This window comes from Pleurodeles waltl, chromosome 12 (genome assembly GCF_031143425.1).
Source record: "Pleurodeles waltl isolate 20211129_DDA chromosome 12, aPleWal1.hap1.20221129, whole genome shotgun sequence".
Classification (NCBI taxonomy): domain Eukaryota; kingdom Metazoa; phylum Chordata; class Amphibia; order Caudata; family Salamandridae; genus Pleurodeles; species Pleurodeles waltl.
Window position 1 is genome coordinate 213,082,375 of NC_090451.1, and position 25,621 is coordinate 213,107,995.

A 25,621-nucleotide genomic window follows, 5' to 3' on the forward strand; every position below is an offset into this window, starting at 1 on the left:
GGTAATCAGATATTTGTGGACCGACCCAATAAACATACCAGTGGGCTGTCATTCAATCGATTTACATTACACAGCATCAGTAGGCAAAGCTTTCGTGGACGAGCACGCCAGGCCGTGCTCTGTAATAGAAGCACTCTCCTTTCTGAGGGCAAGACGTGACACAATGTAACTTTCTGGCCGAAGCCCCTCCTTATAATACTAATACACTGGCTTTCCTATAATAGTATTGAAGAGCACCAACAAGTCAAAACTAATTCTATGTGTGCCAAGGGATGAAGACGGGGTAAGTGAGAAACAAGATAACAACCACATCTGTGCGATGGAATGAGAGCCTAGACTAGTGGTTACCACATCAAGACAATCTATTTTCACCTTCATGACTAAACGCAATGTTTAATCTGATTTGAATAAAAAAATAACAGTGTTGCTATACAGTTCTGCCCAGTAAATTTGTGAAAACAAATCAATGTGTTGCAAACAAAAACAATTTGCAAATTAAAGGAAACAGAGTAATGCCACAAATAAATCAATTTGTGAAATACATTTAACTGGGCACATTTTAGCCACTAGACCACAGTGCAGGAGGGTGAAAACCTAAGATGATTATAGTATGAAATATTCAAGCCTCTGACCACTGATAAAACGTACAATATTTTATTTGCAGAAATAAGAGATGCTTTCAGAAACAAGAAGGTTGCCAGCCTGATCGGTGTAGAAGGAGGACACTCCATGGACAGCAGCTTGGGCGCTCTGCGGACCCTATATCAACTGGGGACCCGATACATGACCCTCACCCACAGTTGTAACACTCCATGGTAAGAATCTGCACCACTACCACATCTCAACAAAAAGTGGCAAAAGCAACTGCAATTACTACACCCACAGCAATGCAAATGATGAAAAGAGCCTGCAGGACCACCACACGCTCATCTTCAATACTCCTTGTTAAGATTAGCTCCCATTACCAAGCCTAGAGCTGTAAGACAACATGCTCAGCTGCACACTTCAAGGTAAGAGGTGCTACCATATCCACACACACAGGGCAGTAACTCACTGTGGTAAGAGGCCTCACACCTACCAGATGCTACAATGCAACACTCTGTGGAAAGAGGAGCTATAATTGCTACACACAAAGCAGTAACACATTGTGGTAAGATTCCCACCACTGCCAGATGCTAAGCTCAACACTCCTTGGTTAGAGGAGCTACAATTGATACACACATAGCAGTAACACACTGTGGTAAGAGCCTCAGCACTACCACACCTAAACATGTTACACATAGTGGTCAGAGTGTCAGCCCTTACCTCATGGAAGCAGTAATTGACCACGGTAGCATCTGGTGCTACCACGCATACATATGTAACTCATGAACACCAGAACCTCTACTGCTACAACACCTAGAGAAGTAGCAGCTTGTGGTTAGAACAACCATCTCTATAACACACCATTCTAAGAGACTCTACAGTTTCCACACACTCTGCCTCAACACTCTATAGTTGGTACAGCTAATATTACTGCACTCAGAGCAGTAACTGTCTGTAGTAAGAGCCTCCACCACTGCTACATGCTGAACTGCAACACTCCAGGGTAAGGTCAGTTTGTGCTAAAAGATGGGCTCCATGCGATGGGTTTGCCACCAATTGCTCAAGGTCAAAGGCACAACAGTTCAAGCTCCTTCACAACAGGCCTTAAAGACACTCAGCACTACACAGGCAGGACAAAGCCTCAGGGTACAAGGAACCATAACACCCCAATGTCCCTGGAGAAAGGTGGAGTAGTGTCTTCCCCAGCCCTTGTAGACATTTGTACGTTATGACATCACTTCAAGCTGAAAAGATAAGTCTTGACAAGTTATCTCCTCTCCACCCTGAGATGGCTTCTGAGATCCATGTCGGCAAGGAACTCTTCCTATCAATATGAGTTCGCCATCGGCAGGATCAAAGGTCGGGTATCTTATGGAGCCACTCCATCTTTCTCTATGCTGACACTTACTTGGATGATGCGAGTCCAATAAGTGGGAACCTTATGGTAGGTTTCCCTTCCTAAAGTCACTGGTATGCTGATCACCGATTACAAGCGAGAAGTGCCCCATACATAATGATAAAGGGATGAGAACAAAAATTCAGACCAAGAACCAAAGTTGACTCCTAGTTGGCTAGATATTACTACACCTCATGGTGATTAAGCAGATTCTGCTTTACAAAACACTGTAGCCTATGCTTGCTCTTCAAACATGTCTGACTGTGACCCACATTTGTAAAATAACGTTAGGTCGACCTGGGATAGATGTATATTTGGAAGGCCTCAAGTCACTTTTGGCTCAGCTGTAACCTGGGCTGCAGCCTGAGAGTCCCACTATTGTGACCACCTCACTACTGGTCATTACGGACACCCTATCCAGTGCTGAAAATTTCACCTACAAATCTTTAATTTCAGATGTGTTTGTCTGTTGGACTCGGCCCTTTCTGCACATTCAGCCCCACAAATTTTGCCTTCCTCCTACCCTTTTTGCTGAATTTGTTTTTGTTGGCTTTAGGACTTTGGTCACATTATCACTGCTAAAGTGCACGTGCTCTCTGCTTAAAACATGATGACACTGTCTTATCTACAAGTGCCATGTTTAATTTACTTATACGTCCCAAGTAAAGTGCACTAACTGTGCCTAGGTCCTATAAATTAAATGCTGCTAGTGGGCCTGCAGCACTGATTGTACCAGCCACTTAAATAGCCTTTTAACATGTCTCAGGCTGGCCATTGCAGAGGTTTTGTGTGCAGTTTTAAACTGCCATGTCGACATGGCAAGTTAAACATCTTTCCAGGTCTAAACCTTTTTTAATATAAGTCACCCCTAAGGCAGGCACTGGACAGCACATGGGCAGGGTGCAGTGTATTTAAGAAGTAGGGCATGTACTTTTAAGTTTTATATGTCCTAGTAGTGAAAAACTCTCAAACTAATTTTTCAGTACTGCAAGGCATATCTTTCCCATAGGATAACACTGGGATTACCTTATAAGTGTAATTTCAAATTGGGAAGAGATGGGAACCCCTAGTTTGGGGTCTCTGGAATCACAAATTAAAACCACAACTTATGGTGAAGTTGGATTTTAAAATGTAATTCTGAAAATGCCACCTTCCGAAAGTTGGCATGTTCTTATTTTAGCCATTTTGTGCCTTCTGCCTGTCTCCAATACATGTCTGGAGTGGGGCGGCAGCCAAGTTTGTGCATTCCCTCTAGACAGCCACACGCAAGTGGAGTTTAGGTGTAACTGCTGGGCTATCCTAAGCAGGATGGGAGGGAGGGGCTGACATTCCTGAATAGACAGTGTCTTGCCCCACACAAAGGGCTGCATGCCCCCCTGTAGTGAGTCTGGAGCCAGGGCAGCATGGGCAGGGACTCTGTGCACCACAAAGGCCTCTCTTTGAAGTCTCTCACACTTCAAAGGCACAACTGGGTATAAGTACAGGACCTCTGATACCACCACTTTAGTACACCTCTGGACCTGTGGATACTCTGCTAGGAAGAAGGACTGCTATGCTGCTACTCTGCCGGACTGCTGCTCTCGAAGAACTGCTTTCTTGTTGTGCTGACCTGTTGCCCTCTTGCCTTGGGAAGGAGAACTGGACCTTCACCCCTCTCCATCTTGATCCCAGGACCCGAGAGTGACTCCAAGGACTAGTTTGCTGGTCTCCTGATCTGAGCCTCAGGGACATAACAGGTTCCCCACAGGTCCTGTACCTGCCTTCAGCAAGCTCCTGACCCTCAAGAGGTGCCTCTCGGATCCTGGGCCCTTAGAAGTAGTTTTTTGGGGGCTCCAGAAATCAAGCTTTTGGGCTCTTGGCAACTGCGAATGGGCACGTTCACTCCGGAACCGCACTACTCATCCAAAGAATCAGCACAAGCCACCACAAGTTCGTCTCTTCGCACATTATGCATTGACACTTGTAACTGTGAGGCTCCAGTCCGCCCTTCCGCAGCACCCAGCCGACTCTTCACGCCCATGGTCCAACACCAGGAATACATTCCTTGGTTCCTGCGAACTTCTTTTCCACGAACTGGACTCTTAGCCCAATTCTTGAGAAAGTAAAACTTCAGTGGGACTTGTCTGGGAATGTATCTGACCCACTCTCCATTGCGGTCAGCCTGAACTTTTGGATTTAACCCAGTCTAGGGTGACCAGATAGCCCTGTTGGCGTTTTAAGGTCTAAGCACTACAACTAAGTGTATTCTTTAAAAATTCATATCTCAACTTCTACTTATTGAATTTTTGTCATTTTGCTCATTAAATTAAGCTCTATTTTTATAACCAGGTGTGGGATCTTTTTGTGTGATGTTTTCACTAGTTACTGTTTGAAGTGTTGCACAATACTTAACACATTGCTTCTTAAGTCAAGCCTGCCTGCTCTGTGCCAAGCTTCCAAGGGTTGAGCACAGGTCAATTTAGGGTATTTTGGTGACTTGCCCTGACTAGAATTGCGGATCCTGCTTGGACAGGGTGCGTATCTCTGACAACCAGAAACCCAATTTCTCACATGGTTTAATTAGCTCACTGGAAGCAAAAAAACATACAAAACACAGAATGCATTAGGCAGTCATGCAAAAGTCCAGGACTGGAAACAGTGTCCCTATTGACTTGAAGAGAAGTGGTCGCGCCCACCAAGACTAATACCCATTATACTATTTGTGAGCATAGAGAGACAACTGAACGCAAATGTTGGAGGAAGTGACATTATGCACACTTTGACCCTTGATTGCATCACAAAGATGATCACATTTCCCCACTCTTTACCACTCATCAGTCTCCTATTTCCTGATAAGTTTCTAAAGAAAGAGCATGTAGTAGAAACTACATGATCCCTGAGACCAGGAGAAACAAAGGCCGCACCAAAGGAGCTGAATTACAAGCAGGAGCTGTAATTGACATCCATGAGTTATGAGCAGTAAGGCCAGAGCATAACCATTACTGAACATTGTTCTATGGCTTACAGGAGCCAATGAGTGGAGGCAAGATTTACAAATAGCATACGTTAAGACAGAATCTGTGTTGGGTGCCAAAGAGTGGATGCACACACCACGCTAGGTGATGATGCCATAGTGTAGTATCAGGGAGGAAAGTATGTTTGTGTAATTAGTAAAAGCTAGGTGATGCTACTAAGATACAGATCTCAGGAGGTCCTCCTTGTGCAATGTTATTAATAAATAAATTAAGGATGAAATACATAATTCCCAAAGGCCTTGCAGTGACACCAGTGTACCACATCACTACCCTTAACTGTAAAAATGATAAATACTGCTCAGTACTGGCATAGGTACATATTATAATTAGAGAGGATGTAATAAATTTCATACATGAAATCCTACTACATTATGTGTACAAAGTGACAAACATATGTTATTAAAAATACAAAACTTTATTCACAGTTCCAAATACAGCAATATTTAGTGTCTTCTAGTTGTCAACTATAATAAAACGGTAAACCCCAGTCATAATTAATTCACAAAAATCATATTATAAGGCTACTATCTCTCTTGTACTATCCAAACTGGATTATGCCAATGGCTTCTACCATGGATCATCTCTATCTATTATGAAAAAACTACAACGTATTCAGAACTCAGCTGCCAGGCTACTATTACATGTAAAGCCACAAGCCCACATCTTCTGTGCCTTGAGAGCACTACACTGGTTACCCGTTGCCAGAAGATTCACTTTCAAGCTGCTTTGTATCACCCACAAAGCTATACATGGAACAGTACCGCTTGTCATCAGAAACAAAGTAACCAAATACATTCAACAAAGAAACCTCCTCTCAAGACGGGCACCCCACCTTAGAACAGCACCATAGAAGAAAAAGACAATAGGTGATACATCCTTCTCCGTTCAAGCAGCCAAACTATGGAATTGATTACCCCTAAATATAAGATCCATGGATGACTATCATGCCTTCAGAAGACTACTCTAGAGTTGGCTCTTTCCTTCATAACAACCATATTCAAACAGCAATGGACTGCATACGCCTGTGTTGATAAATATTTATAATCTGATTATGTGTATATTCTAGATATGTATAGTTCTTTAAGAAATGTGTATCGTTACTATTTAATAATAATAATAAATTATACACATACTCTTTAAGCCAGTTTAACAAATATATATCTACTCATGGTTAAAAATACATATATGTGTGTGTGTATGTGTATGTGTGTGTGTATATACATGTGTATATTATTCTATGCTTAACATGTTCATAGGTCATTGCATAGCTCCTAGATAAATTGTTAAATTAGATACTTAAGAATCCCTGCTTTCGTTTTTATAGCACAATGATCAAATGTTTTATTATCAAAAGCATTTTGCTATTCAAAAATTTTGGAAAAATAAATTAATGTTAGAAAAGTACATTTATTAACTTCAAATATTAAAATCTTGAAAGTCTGTGTTTATACAATACTACTTTTCTTCTCATATTATTATATCCATTATTATATTCCTTGCACATATATTCTCTTATGTATTTACATAGCTATTTATTTCTCTACTCCTACTGTACTAGAGAAAAATAAATAAAAATAAATACAATTAAATCTATAAATAAAATTCAAATTATATATAATTACATTTTAAAATAATAATAATTATTATAAGTACAAAAATAAATGAAAATTATATATATATAAAAAAAATACTAAATAAATAAAAATAATATAACTTTACTCTCTTGTAAGCTTTACTCTGTCTCCCCGTCACCCTATGTCTCTATCAGTCTATCCTCCATCTCCACTCTGCTCATCCCAAACCCATTCTACTACTTTCTTCTCCAGAATAACCCTGCCTAAGCTCTTCCCTCCTTTACCGCATCTAGCTCACCCCAAACCTCAGTTTACTACGATGATCTCCCAAACAACCCTACTAATTTCTCCCTCATTTATCTCACCTTTGACTCATCCAAAACCCCTCCTGCTACTATAATCTACCTAACCCTTTCCACAGACTCTTCCCTCCTACATCTCTCCTTAACTCATCCCAAGCCTCATCCTATTACTATAAAATCCCAATTAACACTTCTGGATTCTTCCCTTCTCTTTCCCTACATTACTCTAGTCAATCCAACTAATAAACTCACATATGCTCTGCTCAAATTAACTCATAATAATACCAATACTGTACTCATATTTCCCTATACTAATCCACCACTAATTCCCCTTGGGTTCCGGAGTAGCGTGCTACTCGATGAAAAGTGCTTCAACGCCTCGTCAGGGGTAGTAAGCGGTATATAAATACAATTACCATTACTACCCCTGCTCTTGTATGTATAGAGTTCCTAAGCTGTACAGTGACCATTAAATGCTATCTTGGAGATATTAGCTGTTGATGGTACAGCCAGAAACATTTTCTTGCTGGGACTTTTGGTTACAATGTGACAGCCAAAACGTGTTTCACACATATCGTCCTCTGATTCCTCAGTGCTTTTTAACAGTTCGAGTAGGCAAAGATAAAACATACACAGCCAAACTAAGAAAAGTAGAATAAGTAGGTGCTGTACCATATAATAATAAAAGTAATGCAAATAAATATTAGGTAGGTTTCAAATAACTATAAATCCCTCAAATCCTATAAAGTTCTTTTCACAATGTTGTTACACCCTTATTGTAGAAGGACCCGTACATCCAAGCCTAGACTGTATCCCCTTACCTTTACTCACCTAGGCAGATGACACTGGGATCTTCACAGAAAGTCTGGTTTGAAAAGGGCACACAGTGTCCTAGCATGAAACACCAGTATAAACAGATCACCTCTGAACTGCCAAAAGCAGAGTCAGCAGCATCAGATTAATAGAATTAGGTCGCAGAGCATCAGATTAATGGAGTCAATGGCCTCCCCTGTTTGGCAATAGCCTCTTATATCAATTACTGTGTTACCTGTGTTATCCTGAGAACGTGAAAGTGAGACCAGTCTCATTAACTAGAGGTTTATTAAAGTTTAACAGCTGTCACGAGGTTGCCATCTGCAGCTACGGATTGGTACTCGCCTTCAACCCCAGCAGTTTCACCAATGGGATGCAGCCCTTTGAAATTGCTGTTGAGTGCTTGTCGGGAAGTGTTCATTAAGGCACTTTCTCTCTTAGAAATCTCACTTATGTAAGATTAGCAGATGACTCCATGTCACCAGGGATGCTACGCTTCACTCCTGGGGTTTTGTTCAACAACATAATGAATTCTGGGAGTTGTAGTCCTAGTTCACTTCTGTTACTCCATGATTAATAAAAGAAATGCCCACTACTGGTGCATAACGTCCTAGGTGACATGGAGTCATCTGGTAACCTTACGCCGAGTGTCGCCTACTTATAAGGTGATTTAAAACCCACTGATACTATCTAAATACTGTACCCAATCACTAATGTACCTGAAGAAATACAAAATACGAGTGGCAGCTCCTCTGTATGGGTGGAGGAGCGTTGCTTTCCCGCCAGCAGCGGCAGCTGCAAAACTTTAAAAGAAAACGATAATAAACAATGTTTATTATTGTTTTCTTTAAAAGGGGTGGGGTGCTCAGCACTCCCCCTCAGAGCGCGTGTGTGTTTGGCCGGCCGTCTCAGGAGCCTGTGCCTGCAGCAGCGACAAGGGACAGAGGAGCGCGGCACAGAACTGCAACGAAGAGGTAATTTTTTTTTTTTCTTCTTTTTAAAAAAAACATTTCATTTAATTTTTTCCACTGCTACCTCCTACCACCAGAGTGCTTCCGCCCCGCGAGCCGCTACTGCAAAATACATAAATGCTGGGTGAGTGCAGAGCTGTGCAAGGGAGCCTGAGCAGGTACTGGCAGTGAACTTGCTGACAGGTCCAGTATATAATAAGGTAGATATACAAGGGAAAAACTAGTAACAGTGAACATGTAACATGCATGGAGAGACTAAGCCCAATAGTCATTGGATTAACCACTAACCTTGTGTTCCAGAGTAGCGTGCTACTCACTACAAAGCTCAGCGGCTCATCAGAGGTAGTAATTGCTGCACAAATGCAATTGTAGTACCATATAGTAGGGCAGAGAGAGAACCTAAGGCAGGGCCACCGGAATTAGGCAATTATGTGGCACAGCTTTTTTTTGCATAGTTATGGATTTGCCACACTTGTCACACAGTCCATCATCTGCTGTATAATTTGCAGATTTTAACAAAATAAATGTCTTTAGTTCAAACGGATCAAAAGTTACTAAAACTGTGGCGACCTGTTCTCACACAGTGGAAGGCCATTCACACAGTAAACGGTTCATCTTTCATTTGTTCATTTCTGTATTTGGTTGTTAAACTGGTTCTAATGAGGTGCCCAGAGAGTATTACTAACTAAAAATTCAAAAACAATGAAGCAATACTATTAAAAAATGTGCTGCATCTTGATGCATAATTTGGCTTTTCTTGCCGCATAATAGTCAACCCTGCCGCATAATTTGTTGCTTCCCTGCTGCAAAATTCCAATGGCCCTGACCTAAATAAACGCTAAACATAGAGGCTAAACAGAACCAAAGTTCACGCTCTAGAAAGTGAACAGAATGAATAGGCAGGGTCACTCAAAGGAACCTGCCAAGAATTCCTCATTCAGAGCGCTTACAAATCACAGCAAACATATCTGGAATCTAAATAAAGCGATGATCAACAAAGAAAAGCAGTGAGTGGAGGCAGCAGGGACTGCTAAAGCTTAATTGAGGGATTGGACTGTGCAGGGTTAAAACAGTTAGGCAACGCTCTCGAGTGTAGGTAGCACGATACTTGGGTCCATCAAAACCACCACGCTAAACTGGATGTTGGCGCTAGGATCTGTCAAAAGAAATGGATATCTTCAATCGCGCTGTGAAACTGTGAAATGTTATTGCTCTTACTATGCAATAAAAAAATCTAATTAAAAAACGAAATAGTTAGGCAGGCAGCTGGGCTGGTGCATAGGGGAATGAAAGTCAAAGATGTGACATCAGACCACCATTAGGTCACCCGGACAGGCTGCTCAGGTAACTCTGCCATTAAGCAGTTCACCCGAGCACACGCTGTGTTAGAGTGGGCAGGCACACTGGTCCTGAAAGCAAAGGGTACAGGGAAACGTTGGGACAAACAACAGAAAACGCCATCGAATTATTAAACTCTGCAGAAGATTAGCAGTGACTTTTATTCAGGAATGTCGATCACAGCGTAAACTCCGTACATTGCTTTAAAACCCTGACTCACACTTCAAAATCCCCTATGATTTGAGGAAATTGAGAATGCCTGTGCTCTCGGAGCGCATTTCTCCAGCCTGGGTAAGACTGAGGTACTCATTATGGGATTCATTACAACCTCGGCGGTCTTTTATCAAGACCGCCGAGGGACCGCCGTGCGGAAGACCGCCAGTAGTGGCGGTTTGCCGCTCGGCCTATTATGACCGTTGGCTGCCCTCCGTAGTTTTTCCGACGGAGAGCCGCCAACAGCCATACTTGCGGGCGGCGCGGAAGTGGAGGTTGCTCCACCTCCACCGCCACGCCAACAGATCACCGCCCAGCTAATCACGTCCTGTGATTCTGCGCGGCGGTGTTCTGTTGGCGGTGTGGTGTCGGCGGAGCTGCTCCCATGGCTCCCGTCCCCTCCCGGCGGATCGACGGAACAGGTAAGTCGATCGTCCGTTAGGGGAGAGGGGTGGGGGGTGTTGTGTGGGTGCATGGGGGTGTGCGTCTGTGTATGTAGGGGGTGTGTGAGTGCGTGTATGCTTGCGGGGGTGTTGCATGTTTTGGGAATGAGTGCGTGTATGTCTGTGGGTATGTCTGTATGGATGTGTGCGTGTAAGTTTGAATGTGGGTATACGTGTCTGACTGTGTGTGTGGATGTTGGCATGTATGTCGGTGTGTGCGCGTGTATGTGTGTTGGTGGTGCCTGCGTGCGTGTCGGGTGTGTATGTGTAAGGTAATGTCGGGGGTCGGGGTGGGGAGGGGAGCCCTGCCACCTTGGGGGGTGGCAGGGGTGGTGGGGGCTGTAGGGGAGGGAGTCGGGGTGGGGGTGGGGTGTTGGGGAGACCCCTATCAGTGCCAGGGAAGGAATTCCCTGGCACGGATAGTGCTTACCGCCATGGATTTCATGGCGGTTCCTACCGCTGGAAATCCACGGCGGTAAGCCGGGTCAAAATACCAGCGGCGGTATTGTGACGGCCGCCGGTCTGGAGACCCAGGTCTCCAGCCCAGCGGGCGGAACGGAGAACCGGCGGATGACACCGCCATGGTCATGATTCCACAAAGTAAGACCGCCAGCCTGTTGGCGGTCTTACCGCCGGTTTAACACCGACCGCCAGGGTTGTAATGACCCCCTATGACTTCGGCAGTCTTTTTGAAAGACCACCGAAGCCGTGGATGAGAAAAGACCGCCATATTACGATGTTGTGCCGATTTTCACCCAATTTTGGGCAGAAATCCGGCACCGTCAGCCTGGCAGATGTCATAATAGAGGTGGTTCCACCACCGGCACCACCACGCCAACAGGACACCGCCTGCCATATTACGATCTGTAATATGGTGCAGCAGTTTTCTGCACGTGGTGCGGTGCCGCGGGTGGAAAGCGCCGGGACCCATCCCCTCCCGGACGGCCACCTCACCAAAGCAGGTAAGTTGATCGTCCGAAAGAGGTGGTGTTTGGGTGGGGGTTGTTGTGTGAATGTGTGTGGTGTCTGGGTGTGTATATGAATGCGGGGCGGTTCAAGGGGGTTTCTGTGTGTGCGTTTGTGAGTGCGTGTTTGCCGAGGGGCGGAGGGGGTGTTGTGTGTGTGCGTGTATGTTTGTGTGAATGTGGAGGGGGGAATGGGGTGTCAGTTTGAGTGCGTGCATGTGAGTGGTGTATGTGTCTGAGTGTGTGCGTGTGAATGTATGTGTCGGTTTGAGTGCGTGTGTGTGCGTGAATGGATGTATTTGTGAGCATGTGTGTGAGTGAATGGGTGTGTTCATGTGCGTGTGTGCTAGTGAATAGGTGTGTTTGTGTTCATGTGTGCGAGTGAATGGGTGTATTCGTGTACGCAAGTGAATGGGTGTATCTGAGTACGTGTTTGGGTGCAAGTATGTGAGAGTGTAAGCAAATGCGTGGGTGAGTGGGGTTGCGTGAACGTAGGTGTGTGGTCGTGTGGGGGGTGTCTGCCAGCGACAGGAATGGAGATCCCTGTCGCTGGGTGCATGACTGCCAGCATTTTCGTGGCCGCGTGACCACCAGGTAAATGCTGGCAGTCTGCAGAGTCGTAATATCGATGGCAGTATCACGGCTATCGCCGGGCCGGAGGTGCTCACCTCTGGCCCGGTGGTTCAACCGCCCTGGCGCTATGGTCAGCATTTCGGCGGTTTGGCTTCAGCCAAACCGCCAAAGTCGTAATATGGTCGTCTCTGCCACTGGCCCAGCAGTGGTAAGACCGCCACCGCAAGTCTGGCGGTCCAAGGACCGTCAGACTCGTAATGAGGGCCTGAGTGTTACCGAAACTGGCTGTGGAAGTTTGCGGTTGTTAGAGCACTGCAAGATAGGAACTGTAGTTCTGCTTACAAGATCAGAAGAGTGAATACTGCAGGTCCCATTCCCGTGTGTTTTGGAGTTGTTTATTCGGATATTGTGGTTACAGTGTCTGAAATGTCAAAAAAGTGGCTTCTGGCTCCATGTCTTTCAGAAATCTGAGCAGAGCTTCGAAATAGATGGTATCACAGCATCAGGTACAGACCGTGGCCCAGGTATAAGGTGCATTGCAGGGCAGACGGATATGTGGACTAATGCACCCACTGCAGTAATCTGTGTTTGAATTCATATCCTTAGGTTCAAATCATGATGTGCCCAGTCAGCCATTCATCCTCCTCGGATGGATATAAGGATTACCATGGAATTCGCTAACAATAAAAAATCTGAATTCTGCATCAAGCTGTCTGTGGGTTATGTCATTACATAGGTACTTTGTCTTGTCAATTCGAATAACAAAACCGACAAAGGTTTCTCGTGAGCAGTTCCCTTAACTGTTGTAGACAACAAAATCTGATGCCTCCTACTACTCCGAGGACTTTTTAATTTTTTTTTAACAGTTTTTATATAATGCGAAGTCGACCTGAAAGCATTGGAGTAATTTACAACCATGTTATTTTTTTCAGCATGGGGAGATTTGGGGCCAGATGTACGAAGCATTTTTCAAGTCGCAAACGGCGAATTGGGTCGTTTGCAACTTGAAAAATGCTATTTGGGATGTACAGACCCATTTTTGCGATTCGGTAATCTATTTACCGAATTGCAAAAAGGGTTTGCGAGTTGCAATTAGGAAGGTGTGTTCCCTTCCTAATTGCGAGTCGCAGTCCCATGTATGATTGTTTTGTGATCGCGCATGCAGTCGCAAAACAATCACAGTTAGAACCAGTTTCAAACTGGTGCTAACCCATTCCCAAACTGGAAGGGGTCCCTATGGGACCCCGTCACCTTTGTGAATGACAGCGGAAATATTTTTTCAGAGCAGGTAGTGGTCCCACGGACCACTGCCTGTTCTGAAAAAATGAAAAGAAAACTTTAAATTTTTTGTATTTGAAATGCATCTCGTTTTCCTTTAAGGAAAACGGGCTGCATTTTATTTTTAAAAACTGCTTTATTTAAAAGCAGTCACAGACAAGGTGGTTTGCTGTCTCCAGCAGGACACCATCCCTGTGAGGGCAGCCATTCCCAATGGGGCCGCACATTGCTACCTACTTCATGAATATTCCTGAGGTAGATCATTTGCGACCCCATTGGGAATCGCAAACAGTGTCATTGACAATGTTGTAAATCAGGTTTTGCGACTCGCAAATTGCGAGTCGCTCTGAATTGCAATTTGCGAGTCGCAAAACCTGAATTTCGTACACATGGCCCTAAGTTCCTCATTGATGGGAAAGTGCTGCAGTGTTGCGCAGCAAGTCACCTTGCTGCCCTACACAGCGTCACTGCAAAATGGCAGGAAGGTTCCGTACTTATGGCATATGGTGCATTCCTGTGCTTTCCCCATGCACTGGCACACAATGGGCTGCCTAGCGCCAACGCAGGCACCCTTGCACCATAATGCAAGGGTGCCTCCTTTGTATGCAGGATTGTTTGTGTGGGGGAAAAGGGCAGCTTCCTGCACAAAACAATCTTTAGAGCCATATTCCTTTTTCTATGTGTGCTGCAGAATGCAGTACACATAGAAAGAGGAAGTAAGGAGGATAAATAAAGATATTTTTCCTCGTTACACCTCTCCTGGAGAGGCTTATATTTTTGGTGCTTTCCAAGGTTTGATAAATCTGAAAATCTGTCAAAAACCATGGGAGTTGCGTGGGAATGCCCATGGAATGGCTCCCTGGTGCAGAGTAAGGCAATGTAGTGATTTGCACTGCCTTGCTCCATATTTTTGAAGTTATTCAAAGCCATACAAAGTGGCTTTGCGTGGCTTCAAAAATATGACTTAGTGGTTTGTGCCACGCATGCACCATGCTGCACGGTGCAAACTGCTGATAAAATTGTCCAGAATCCCAGGATGTTGAGCATACACTGAGACTCGTACCTGGTTCGTTAGTACTAACGTCAGCAGCCCTGGCAGTAACGCTACATCCTTTCCCACATATTGGTGCCAATGTACTGGAACTTGGAGTGTCATAACGAACGCTTGGCCCTAGTGCTGGGCCCCTGAACACTTCGCCACACGGGAGTGGGTGCTGGTCCGCTCGCCCTTCCAGGTCTTCTGCTGAATGCTGGCTTGGACCCCCTGGTCCAGAAAATCACACACCCCCAACAATACTAAGAGCACAGTCTCCCACAGAACCCTCCTGGGAGCGAGTGGCAACACCAGGGTGATTCCATGGATCACCCCCCCAAGTGGGGGGCTTGCCCAGCCAGGTTCTGAAGGACACATCTCCTCTCAAGCCCTGTCATTGCAGACTTTTCACTGTTTACCGCATCACTTGTGTGTACTGCTCGGCCATTGGATGTGCCGTGGGTGACATTGCTGGACCTCCCACTGTAGTGAGGGGACCAGATATTGCTGCCCCCTGGCTGTGGGGAGCTGGAGGGTGGTTCCAGGACCTCCCCCTTCATGTTGGTTCAGACTCCTAAGATCTGGGATTGCTCGTGCTGCCCCATGGTCGCCAAGCCTGGGGTAAGCAGGTCCCCATCAAACATCAAGACATGATCTACTGTCTGGGCCAAGACAGCACACATCTCAAATGTTGGTTCACCAAACACCTCTTGGTGCCTGTATCACCTTCACTACAGATGACCCTGCAGAGACTGTCATTGTAGCAAAGAGACCCCGATATTACTGCCTCCTTGGAGCTGGGGGGGGGAACAGGGATATCAAGGACTGCTTGTCACAGTCTCTACACTCAGAGTAAGCAGGTCCCAACTAAGCAGCAAGTTTACTGGGCACTTTTTATCTACTGCCTGCATGCCTGCTATTTGTGCACTTTCTGGTTCCAGTACCACCTCTGGTCCTCTTTGATATCATTCGACCTGTGAATGGAATTGGACAACATGGGGGGTACACGCCGTATGAGAACTGACAGACTTTCCCTAGAGAGCACTCTTCACACTCAACTTGAAACTGCCTCATTAAAAGAAAAAAACAAACTCAACCAAATACTACTTGCCGCCACCTCCACTAGAACATCCTTAGAATCCAAAATCAATGCTATTGAGCTGAATGTCAACCTCCTTGGGGACGGCCACAGGAAACTCTCAGATAGAGTTGCCCAAGGAGAAAAGTCACTACAAGCAGTGCCACGCCAAGTAAAGATGCCCTTTAACAGCAACTGGACCTAGAAAACCAAGTCCCCTACTTGGAGGACAGGATGGAGGAAGCTGAGATCTGCTAATGGTGCAACAATTTCCGTGTGGTGAAGATGACGGAGAGGGTGGAGAACACATGAAATCCTGGTTCCAGTGCTTCTTCACTTCAGAAGATTTATCAGTCCCAACCACTCGACCTCCCTTATGGCCCATGGAGGTCTGCATCCTGCACTTTCGGGATTGTGACGCTATTCTGTATGCCGCCAGTCAGAAAAATCACTTAACATATGAAAATGATCACATCATGTTATTCCAAGACTACACTCTGGCAATGGGCATCCTTCCTGAGGGTAAAGAAATAAATGTGGGAACTAAGTTTACAATACTCCTTACTTTTTTTAGCCCACTTGAAGATTTTCCTCAACAGCAAAACTCTCTTCCTCACTCATCTGCAATTGGCCTGGGAGTGGACAGAGGCTCACAGCACCACACCGCAATCTAAAAATGACCCCAACTAGTCAACTAAAGAGATGATTGGGAGTCGGCGGTGCCAGGGGAGGCCCCCAGGAGTTTGAGTGCGCCCCAGCCCCACCTTTCCAGCATGGGCACAGTCTGTCTGTCAAACTGCTCTACAGATGGGGACGTCATTCAGAGACCAAACCTCCTCCCATGCTGGGGACCCCCTCCAGCACCTCGGACTCAGTGGATGTCTTGCAGACCCTGTCACTCCTAGACTTTGGGAAGACTCGCCCTGCTTGTAACACTGCAAACTGCAGACCAGAGGCGGCTCCTCCATGGGGGCCGAGGAGCGTTGCCCCCCGCCAGCAGCGACAGCTGCAAAACTTTTACCAAACAACGATAATAAACTGTGTTTATTATCGCTGTGTGGTAAAAGGGGTGGGGCATTGGGGGTGACAAGCAGTGAGGGGGAGTGCAGAGCACTCCCCCTCAAAGCGCACGAGTGTTTGGCCGGCTCGAAATGCGCTGTAGGCTCTCTCCAGACCAGCAACCGTGTTGCTGGGCTGGAGAGAGCCTGCACAGGCTCCCTGTCTGCCTGGGAGCACCCTGGCTGAGCGCTCCCAACCAATCCTGATTGGCCGCTGGGCAGGCTGGGAGCCTGTGCCAGCAGCGCCGGAGAAGGAGAAGCAAGAGCAGAGTAGCGCGCGGCGTTTAGGTAAGTGTTTTTTTTTTTTTTTTATTTATTTTAATTCTCCCCACCCCATCCCCTGCGCGCTGCCCCGCCCCTTCACCTTGCCGTGAGCCGCTCCAGCTGCAGACAAACTTATTTAGGATGTTATTGATCTACAATCCCCTGAGGAATTTAATTTTTTTTCTTGTTTATTTACGTGTTCTTCTTGTCTCAATTCACAAGCACTAATCCTAATAACTCCTCTAGCTGATGGATGCTGGCACCTCCGGGACACGCCTCACCCCCCGGACACTTCTCAGATTATATCACAATCCTACATTGCCTTTAACAACACAGGCCCAGCTCATATTCTGAATTGAGGGACTTTCTGACTACACCCCTTGTGAGCTGCCCTTACCCTCAAGAGCACACTCTCATCATTACTTAGCAATTGGAGCTTGAAGACTGTCCGTAGTATTCTTTACCTGTTGAAGCTTGCGTTAAGTTCTTTGTTGTTTTTGTACCATTGATGTGCTGGGTGAGAGAACCTGACCTTAGAAGTCCACTTCCTCCACACTCTCTTTCTCTCTCTCCTTCCCTACCTCCTTCCCTGTTGTTTGCCCACAATAGGAGGTCCCCGATAAGTCTCCAGGGTACATGCCAATACATATTGCGCGTACTGCGTCACATAAACCATGACCTATTGACCCACACATACTTTTGTTATGTGGAGCATCCATGGCATGCATAGCCCGTCAAGCATCACAAAATCCACTTCTTACTACAGCGACACGGGGTTCATATTGTTTATCTTCAGGAATCCCATATTTATGTGAGGAGAGCCTCCGCTTCCAAATATGCTGGAGGGCACAAATCGTCTGCACAAACTGCTCTACATATGCCTGGAGAGTCACAATCTGGATCAGAGTCGGTGTACACTTTGTGGCGCAGGACTCGATTGCAGATTCAGAGGACAGATTTCTGCTCCTCAGGGAGACTTGACAGACTTCAACTGGTCCAGGGAAATGGGTATGCACTACACACAACAACCTGCTTTCCTGGCCCAGTTATCTTCTCGGTAAGGGCTCTGTTAACACTTCCAGTGGCTTATACAGGGCGATTTTAACTGTATACTTGACACTACACTGGACCGATCCCAACGCCCCCCTCCCCTCCCCCCCACTTACAAGACCATAGTTGCAAATGCAGTTGCGTTGTCCCAGTGGTTCTGACATTGGTTTCTCTCAGATGTCTGGTGTTTCCGCAACCCGCTAGCGAGATTATACTTATTCTGTTTGCCTGCACATTACCTCTGTGTGTGCGTATATAGGATGGTCTGCACATTTGACATTTCCCCTAAGGTCACTGCCACTGCCACTGAATATCTTGGCAGAACCATCTCTGACCACAGCCCAATGTTGTTGACCTTGACCTTGAGATGGGAAAATTACACACACCCCTTATACCATATGGTGAATCCCTTCTTCCCTACTCAACTATGGCATCCTATGTGATGAGCTAGTAGCGCGACTGGGCCACTTTTTTGACACTAACGAGGGCTCGACCTCTTCATGAGCAACTGAGTGGGAGGTGATGAAGGTAGTTACCCAAGGCCCTTGTATTCATACAGTGGTAGGTACCCACTGTTCCCTAGAACTAGACCTATCCAATATAGGAAAGGACTATGTTGCAGCCCAAAGACTCTTGATGACGGACCCATCCATCCAAGAGACCTTCAGTGCCCTCCAGAAAGAGGAAGCTTGTTAACTCGAAAAACTCCGATGCCTGGCTCGGTCTGCTTGCACAGCCTGAAGCTGACAAATTGGGTCAGTTAATAGTTTGGAATTCTTACATCAGTATCCATATCCCCCCCAATCACAACTCTTCGTGACCGTTTGGGTACTCTGGTCTCCTCACAGCAGGAACTCTGTCATACTTTTTTCCATTTCTACAAATGCCTCTATAAGCCAACTCGGATCACTACCTACAGGCAGTCCATGTCTTCCTGAGGGCCGTGCCTCTTCCTAGAATCAAACCTGCCACTCACACTAAACTAGACAACCCCATAACTCCCCACAAAATTAAAGCTATAAAAGGGTTGACCTCTGGTAAGACGGCAGGACTAGATGGCCTCTCTGTAGAATTCTACAAGGCCTACTCCAGCACATTGTCTTTCAAATTAATACACCTTTATCAGAAAGCCCTCAGAGATGGGGCCTTGTCCTAAACACTTAGAGAGGCATCCCTAGTCCCCATCCTGAAACCTCAGAAAGATCCACTGATCCCTGCTTCCTACAAGCCCATAACTATACTGCTTAAGGTTGACTATAAAATTGTTAGTAATGTTGTAGCAACCCGAATACACAGACTCCTGCCGTCTTTACTCCACTCTACCCAAAGCAGATTTGTCGCTAGCCAAAACACCTCCAGCAATATTTGATGACTCTATAGACTGATGGCCCTTCAACTCTACCCCAATGCAGGAACCCTACTTCTAGATCTTGAAGTATACTCTTACCTGGACTTCTGTTCTAAGTTTTCTGACTATGGATTTGGCAGCAAATTTCTAAGTTTAATAAAACTCCCATATCCAAACCCCGTCACCAGGGTTAAACTGGGGGACCTACATATTGGAACCCTTTGCAGTTGGCAGAGGTACCAGACAGGGCTGCCCGCTGTCACCGCTCTTTTTCTACTGCGCATGGAGCCCTTGGTGATTCACCTATGCAGGGCAGGACAGAGGTGGGGAATTGACTCACAGACAGCACTTATACTGTCTCATTATGTGTAGACAACATTTTGCATTATCTGAAAGACACCTGTACAGGCCTTGATGAGAGATCCCTCATACTTGACAGTTCTGGCGCAGCTTCTGGGTGTCCGATTAATAGAAAAAAATCCTGTATTTTTCCACTTGTTGGGACACCCCACTGTGTTCAGTTCTCCTGGGTGGCGTACCACTGCAAGGGGAAGGTAAACAGTTTGTTACCTGGGTATCCATATCTACCATGACGATATGGACCTACTGGAGGAGAAGCTGAGACAGTGTATCTCCTCCCTCGGAGACCAGATCACATTCTGGAGGTCCATCACCCTAACGATGATGGGACCCGTTACCATCGCTAAGCTTGTGATACTTTGCAGACTCCTTAAATATTTTGTTACTCTCCACATCTTCCTCACCTGAGGAACTGTACACACTCGTAGGAGGAACTGGTATGGGCCAACAGCTGTCGCTGAGTGGCTCTCACCAAACTCTAACTCCCAGTTGACCAGGGGAACTTGGGAACCCCCAATTTTGAGGCTTACTACCTGGCCAACTGCAGTGGTGGGCCAGATGGATTTCGGGGGGAGGCACTGTAGGAAAGTACCATCTTGCCTGGCATGTTACACTAAAACAACATATATACAGTGAAAATGGGGGTATGTGTCACTGGGACCCTGCCAGCCAGGGCCCCAGTGCTCATAAGTGTGCCCTGTATGTGTTCCCTGTGTGATGACTAACTGTCTCACTGAGGCTCTGCTAACCAGAACCTCAGTGGTTATGCTCTCTCTGCTTTCCAAATTGTCACTAACAGGCTAGTGACCAATTTCACCAATTCACATTGGCATACTGGAACACCCTTATAATTCCCTAGTATATGGTACTGAGGTACCCAGGGTATTGGGGTTCCAGGAGATCCCTATGGGCTGCAGCATTTATTTTGCCACCCATAGGGAGCTCTGACAATTCTTACACAGGCCTGCCTCTGCAGCCTGAGTGAAATAACGTCCACGTTATTTCACAGCCATTTACCACTGCACTTAAGTAACTTATAAGTCACCTATATGTCTAACCTTCACCTGGTGAAGGTTGGGTGCTAAGTTACTTAGTGTGTGGGCACCATGGCACTAGCCAAGGTGCCCCCACATTGTTCAGGGCAAATTCCCCGGACTTTGTGAGTGCGGGGACACCATTACACGTGTGCACTATACATAGGTCACTACCTATGTATAGCGTCACAATGGTAACTCCGAACATGGCCATGTAACATGTCTAAGATTATGGAATTGTCACCCCAATGCCATTCTGGCACTGGGGAGACAATTCCATGATCCCCGAGTCTCTAGCACAGACCCGGGTACTGCCAAACTACCTTTCCCTGGGTTTTACTGCAGCTGCTGCCAACCCCTCAGACAGGTTTCTGCCCTCCTGGGCTCCAGCCAGGCCTGGCTCAGGAAGGCAGAACAAAGGACTTCCTCAGAGAGAGGGTGTTACACCCTCTCCCTTTGGAAAAAGGTGTCAGGGCTGGGGAGAAGTAGCCTCCCCCAGCCCCTGGAAATGCTTTGATGGGCACAGATGGTGCCCATCTCTGCATAAGCCAGTCTACACCGGTTCAGGGATCCCCCAGCCCTGCTCTGGCGCGAAACTGGACAAAGGAAAGGGGAGTGACCACTCCCCTGACCTGCATCTCCCAGGGTAGGTGCCCAGAGCTCCTCCAGCGTGCCCAGACCTCTGCCATCTTGGATTCAGAGGTGAGCTGGCACACTGGACTGCTCTGAGTGGCCAGGGCCAGCAGGTGACATCAGAGACTCTTTCTGATAGGCTCTTACCTGTGTTACTAGCCTATCCTCCTTCCTAGGTAGCCAAACCTCCTTTTCTGGCTATTTAGGGTCTCTGCTTTGGGGAATTCTTCAGATACCGAACGCAAGAGCTCACCAGAGTTCCTCTGCATCTCTCTCTTCACCTTCTGCCAAAGGATCGACCGCTGACTGCTCAGGATGCCTGCAAAACCGCAACAAAGTAGCAAAGACGACTACTGCAACCTTGTATCGCTGATCCTGCCGCTTTCTCGCTTGTTTCCTGGTGGTGCATGCTCTGGGGGTAGCCTGCCTCCTTTCTGCACCAGGAGCTCTGAAGAAATATCCCGTGGGACGACGGAATCCTCCCCCTGCAACCGCAGGCAACAAAAGACTGCATCACCGGTCCTCTGGGTACCCTCTCAGCATGACGAGCGTGGTCCCTGGAACTCAGCAACTCTGTCCAAGTGACTCCCACAGTCCAGTGACTCTTCAGTCCAAGTTTGGTGGAGGTAAGTCCTTGCCTCCCCACGCTAGACTGCATTGCTGGGTACCGCGTGATTTGCAGCTGCTCCGGCTCCTGTGCACTCTTCCAGGATTTCCTTCGTGCACAGCCAAGCCTGGGTCCCCGACACTCTAACCTGCAGTGCACAACCTTCTGAGTTGTCCTCCGGCGTCGCGGGACTCCCTTTTCCGACTTCACGTGGACTCCGGTTCACTCCTCTTCTAAGTGCCTGTTCCGGTACTTCTGCGGGTGCTGCCTGCTTCTGTGAGGGCTCCCTGACTTGCTGGGCGCCCCCTCTGTCTCCTCATCCAAGTGGCGACATCCTGGTCCCTCCTGGGCCACAGCAGCATCCAAAAACCCTAACCGCAACCCTTGCAGCTAGCAAAGCTTGTTTGCGGCCTTTCTGCGTGGGAACACCTCTGCAAGCTTCTTCACGACGTGGGACATCCATCTTCCAAAGGGGAAGTTTCTAGCCCTCTTCGTTCTTGCAGAATCCACAGCTTCTACCATCTGATGGCAGCTTCTTTGCACCCTTAGCTGGCATTTCCTTGGCATCTGCCCACTCTCGACATTGTCGCGACTCTTGGACTTGGTCCCCTTGTTCCACAGATACTCAGGTCCGGAAATCCACTTTGGTTGCTTTGTGGTGTTGGTCTTCCTTGCAGAAACCCCCATCACGACTTCTGTGCTCTCTGGGGGTTATAGGTGCACTTTACACCTATTTTTCAGGGTCTTGGGGTGGGCTATTTTTCTAACCCTCACTGTTTTCTTACAGTCCCAGCGACCCTCTACAAGCTCACATAGGTTTGGGGTCCATTTGTGGTTCGCATTCCACTTTTGGAGTATATGGTTTGTGTTGCCCCTATACCTATGTGCTCTTATTGCAATCTACTGTAACTTTACATTGCTTGCATTACTTCCTTTTGCTATTACTGCATATTTTTGGTATTGTGTACATATATCTTGTGTATATTTGGCATCCTCATACTGAGGGTACTCTCTGAGATACTTTTGGCATATTGTCATAAAAATAAAGTACCTTTATTTTCAGTATATCTATGTATTGTGTTTTCTTATGATACTGTGCATATGACACCAGTGGTATAGTAGGAGCCTTGCATGTCTCCTAGTTCAGCCTAAGCTGCTCTGCTATAGCTACCTTCTATCAGCCTAAGCTGCTAGAAACACCTCTTCTACCCTAATAAGGGATAGCTGGACCTGGCACAAGGTGTAAGTACCCCTTGGTACCCACTACAAGCCAGGCCAGCCTCCTACATTGGTTGTGCAGCGGTGGGATAAGTACTTGTAACTACTTACCACTTTGTCATATTGTACTTTTCATAAGAGAAAAATATACAAAACAAGTTCAGTGTATGTACACCTAACCAAAAAGTTTTGCTTTTCTTCTCTTACACTATCTGCTAAGTGCTGAAAAGTACTTCTAAACTTCTAAAAGTTTACAAAAGTTTTTAAAGTTTTTTTTCCTGTTCTTTAAAAAGTCCTAAAACTTTTTCTCTCTTTTATCTGTCCCTAAACCTTTTTCTATCATGTCTGATGTAGGAACTCCTCTTAATTTGGTCAGTACAGCTTATGACCACATTAACTTTAAGGGACTAAAGAGTCTCTGCATTGATAGAGGTTTAGTGGTAGGAAAGAACCCTTCTAGAGAATTATTGTCTAACATGCTCATTGAGAATGATAAGGCCTTAGCTGGCAGTTCAATTGAGAAGTTAGGAGATAGCTCACACTCTGACTCTGGGGAGCCCCCAGTAAAAGTGTTAGAGGGTGCCCTTCCTAATCTGCCCCTTAGCAGAACACCTAGCAATGCTGGTAGCACTAGAAGCTCCCATCACAGTAGGGATGTTTTTGTTCCTACAGGCCAGGTTGCTAGGGTGCCAACTGTTAGGGACAGGTGTCCCTCTGTTCATTCTCATCATTCTTCTGTGTCAAAACATTCCCAACCCACCCACCCTGACGACAGGATGTTAGAAAGGGAACTCAATAAATTGAGAGGGGAAGAGTCCAGACTGAAGCTTAAACAGCAACTGCTGGGTCTAGACAGGGAATCCCTAGACTTAGAAAAAGAGAGACAGAGGTTGGGGGTTGGACCCCATGGTGGCAGCAGCAGTATTCCAGATAGCAATCCTGTGAGAGAACATGATTCTAGGAATCTGCATACGATAGTTCCCCCTTACAAGGAGGGGGGTGACATTAACAAGTGGTTTGCTGCACTTGAGAGGGCCTGTATGGTACAGGGGGTCCCTCAAAGGCAGTGGGCTGCTATCCTATGGCTATCTTTCAGTGGAAAAGGTAGGGATAGTCTCCTTACTGTAAAGGAAAGTGATGCCAATAATTTTACAGTTTTGAAGAATGCACTCTTGGATGGATTTGGCTTAACCACTGAACAATACAGGATTAAGTTCAGAGAAACCAGAAAAGAGTCCTCACAAGACTGGGTAGACTTTGTTGACTATTCAGTGAAGGCCTTGGAGGGGTGGTTACATGGCAGTAAAGTTTCTGACTATGAAAGTCTGTACAATCTAATCTTGAGAGAGCATATTCTGAATAACTGTGTGTCTGATTTGTTACACCAATATCTTTTGGACTCAGATCTGACCTCTCCCCAAGAATTGGGAAAGAAGGCAGACAAATGGGTCAGAACAAGAGTGAACAGAAAAGTTCATACAGGGGGTATACAGTACCTGTTTGGCACTCACTTCATTGTTCAGACAGACCACAAACCTCTACTTTGGCTAAAACAAATGAAAGGTGAAAACCCTAAATTGTTGAGGTGGTCCATATCTCTACAGGGAATGGACTATACAGTGGAACATAGACCTGGGATTACCCACTCCAATGCAGATGGACTCTCCAGATATTCCCACTTAGACAATGAAGACTCATCAGGTCATGGCTAGTCTTATTGTCCTTCGTTTGGGGGGGGGTGCCCCCACATTGTTCAGGGCAAATTCCCCGGACTTTGTGAGTGTGGGGACACCATTTCACGCGTGCACTATACATAGGTCACTACCTATGTATAGCGTCACAATGGTAACTCCGAACATGGCCATGTAACATGTCTAAGATCATGGAATTGTCACCCCAATGCCATTCTGGCATTGGGGAGACAATTCCATGATCCCCCGAGTCTCTAGCACAGACCTGGGTACTGCCAAACCACCTTTCCCTGGGTTTTACTGCAGCTGCTGCCAACCCCTCAGACAGGTTTCTGCCCTCCTGGGCTCCAGCCAGGCCTGGCTCAGGAAGGCAGAACAAAGGACTTCCTCAGAGAGAGGGTGTTACACCCTCTCCCTTTGGAAAAAGGTGTCAGGGCTGGGGAGGAGTAGCCTGGAAATGCTTTGATGGGCACAGATGGTGCCCATCTCTGCATAAGCCAGTCTACTCCTTTTCTGGCTACTTAGGGTCTCTGCTTTGGGGAATTCTTCAGATACCGAATGCAAGAGCTCACCAGAGTTCCTCTGCATCTCTCTCTTCACCTTCTGCCAAAGGATCGACTGCCGACTGCTCAGGACACCTGCAAAACCGCAACAAAGTAGCAAAAACGACTACTGCAACCTTGTATCGCTGATCCTGCCGCTTTCTCGCCTGTTTCCTGGTGGTACATGCTCTGGGGGTAGCCTGCCTCCTTTCTGCACCAGGAGCTCTGAAGAAATCTCTC

The 25,621-nt window shown here is 46.4% G+C and overlaps 1 protein-coding gene across 1 annotated transcript in view; it reads left to right on the forward strand.

The window, feature by feature from the left end:
* The window catches only part of DPEP1 (dipeptidase 1), a 142,583-nt gene that overhangs the window by 37,020 nt on the left and 79,942 nt on the right, over nucleotides 1–25,621 (forward strand). The window contains exon 4 of the mRNA XM_069216653.1: nucleotides 665–815. Within this exon, the coding sequence (XP_069072754.1) occupies nucleotides 665–815 (151 nt within the window). The remainder of the gene's footprint in view (nucleotides 1–664; nucleotides 816–25,621) is intronic.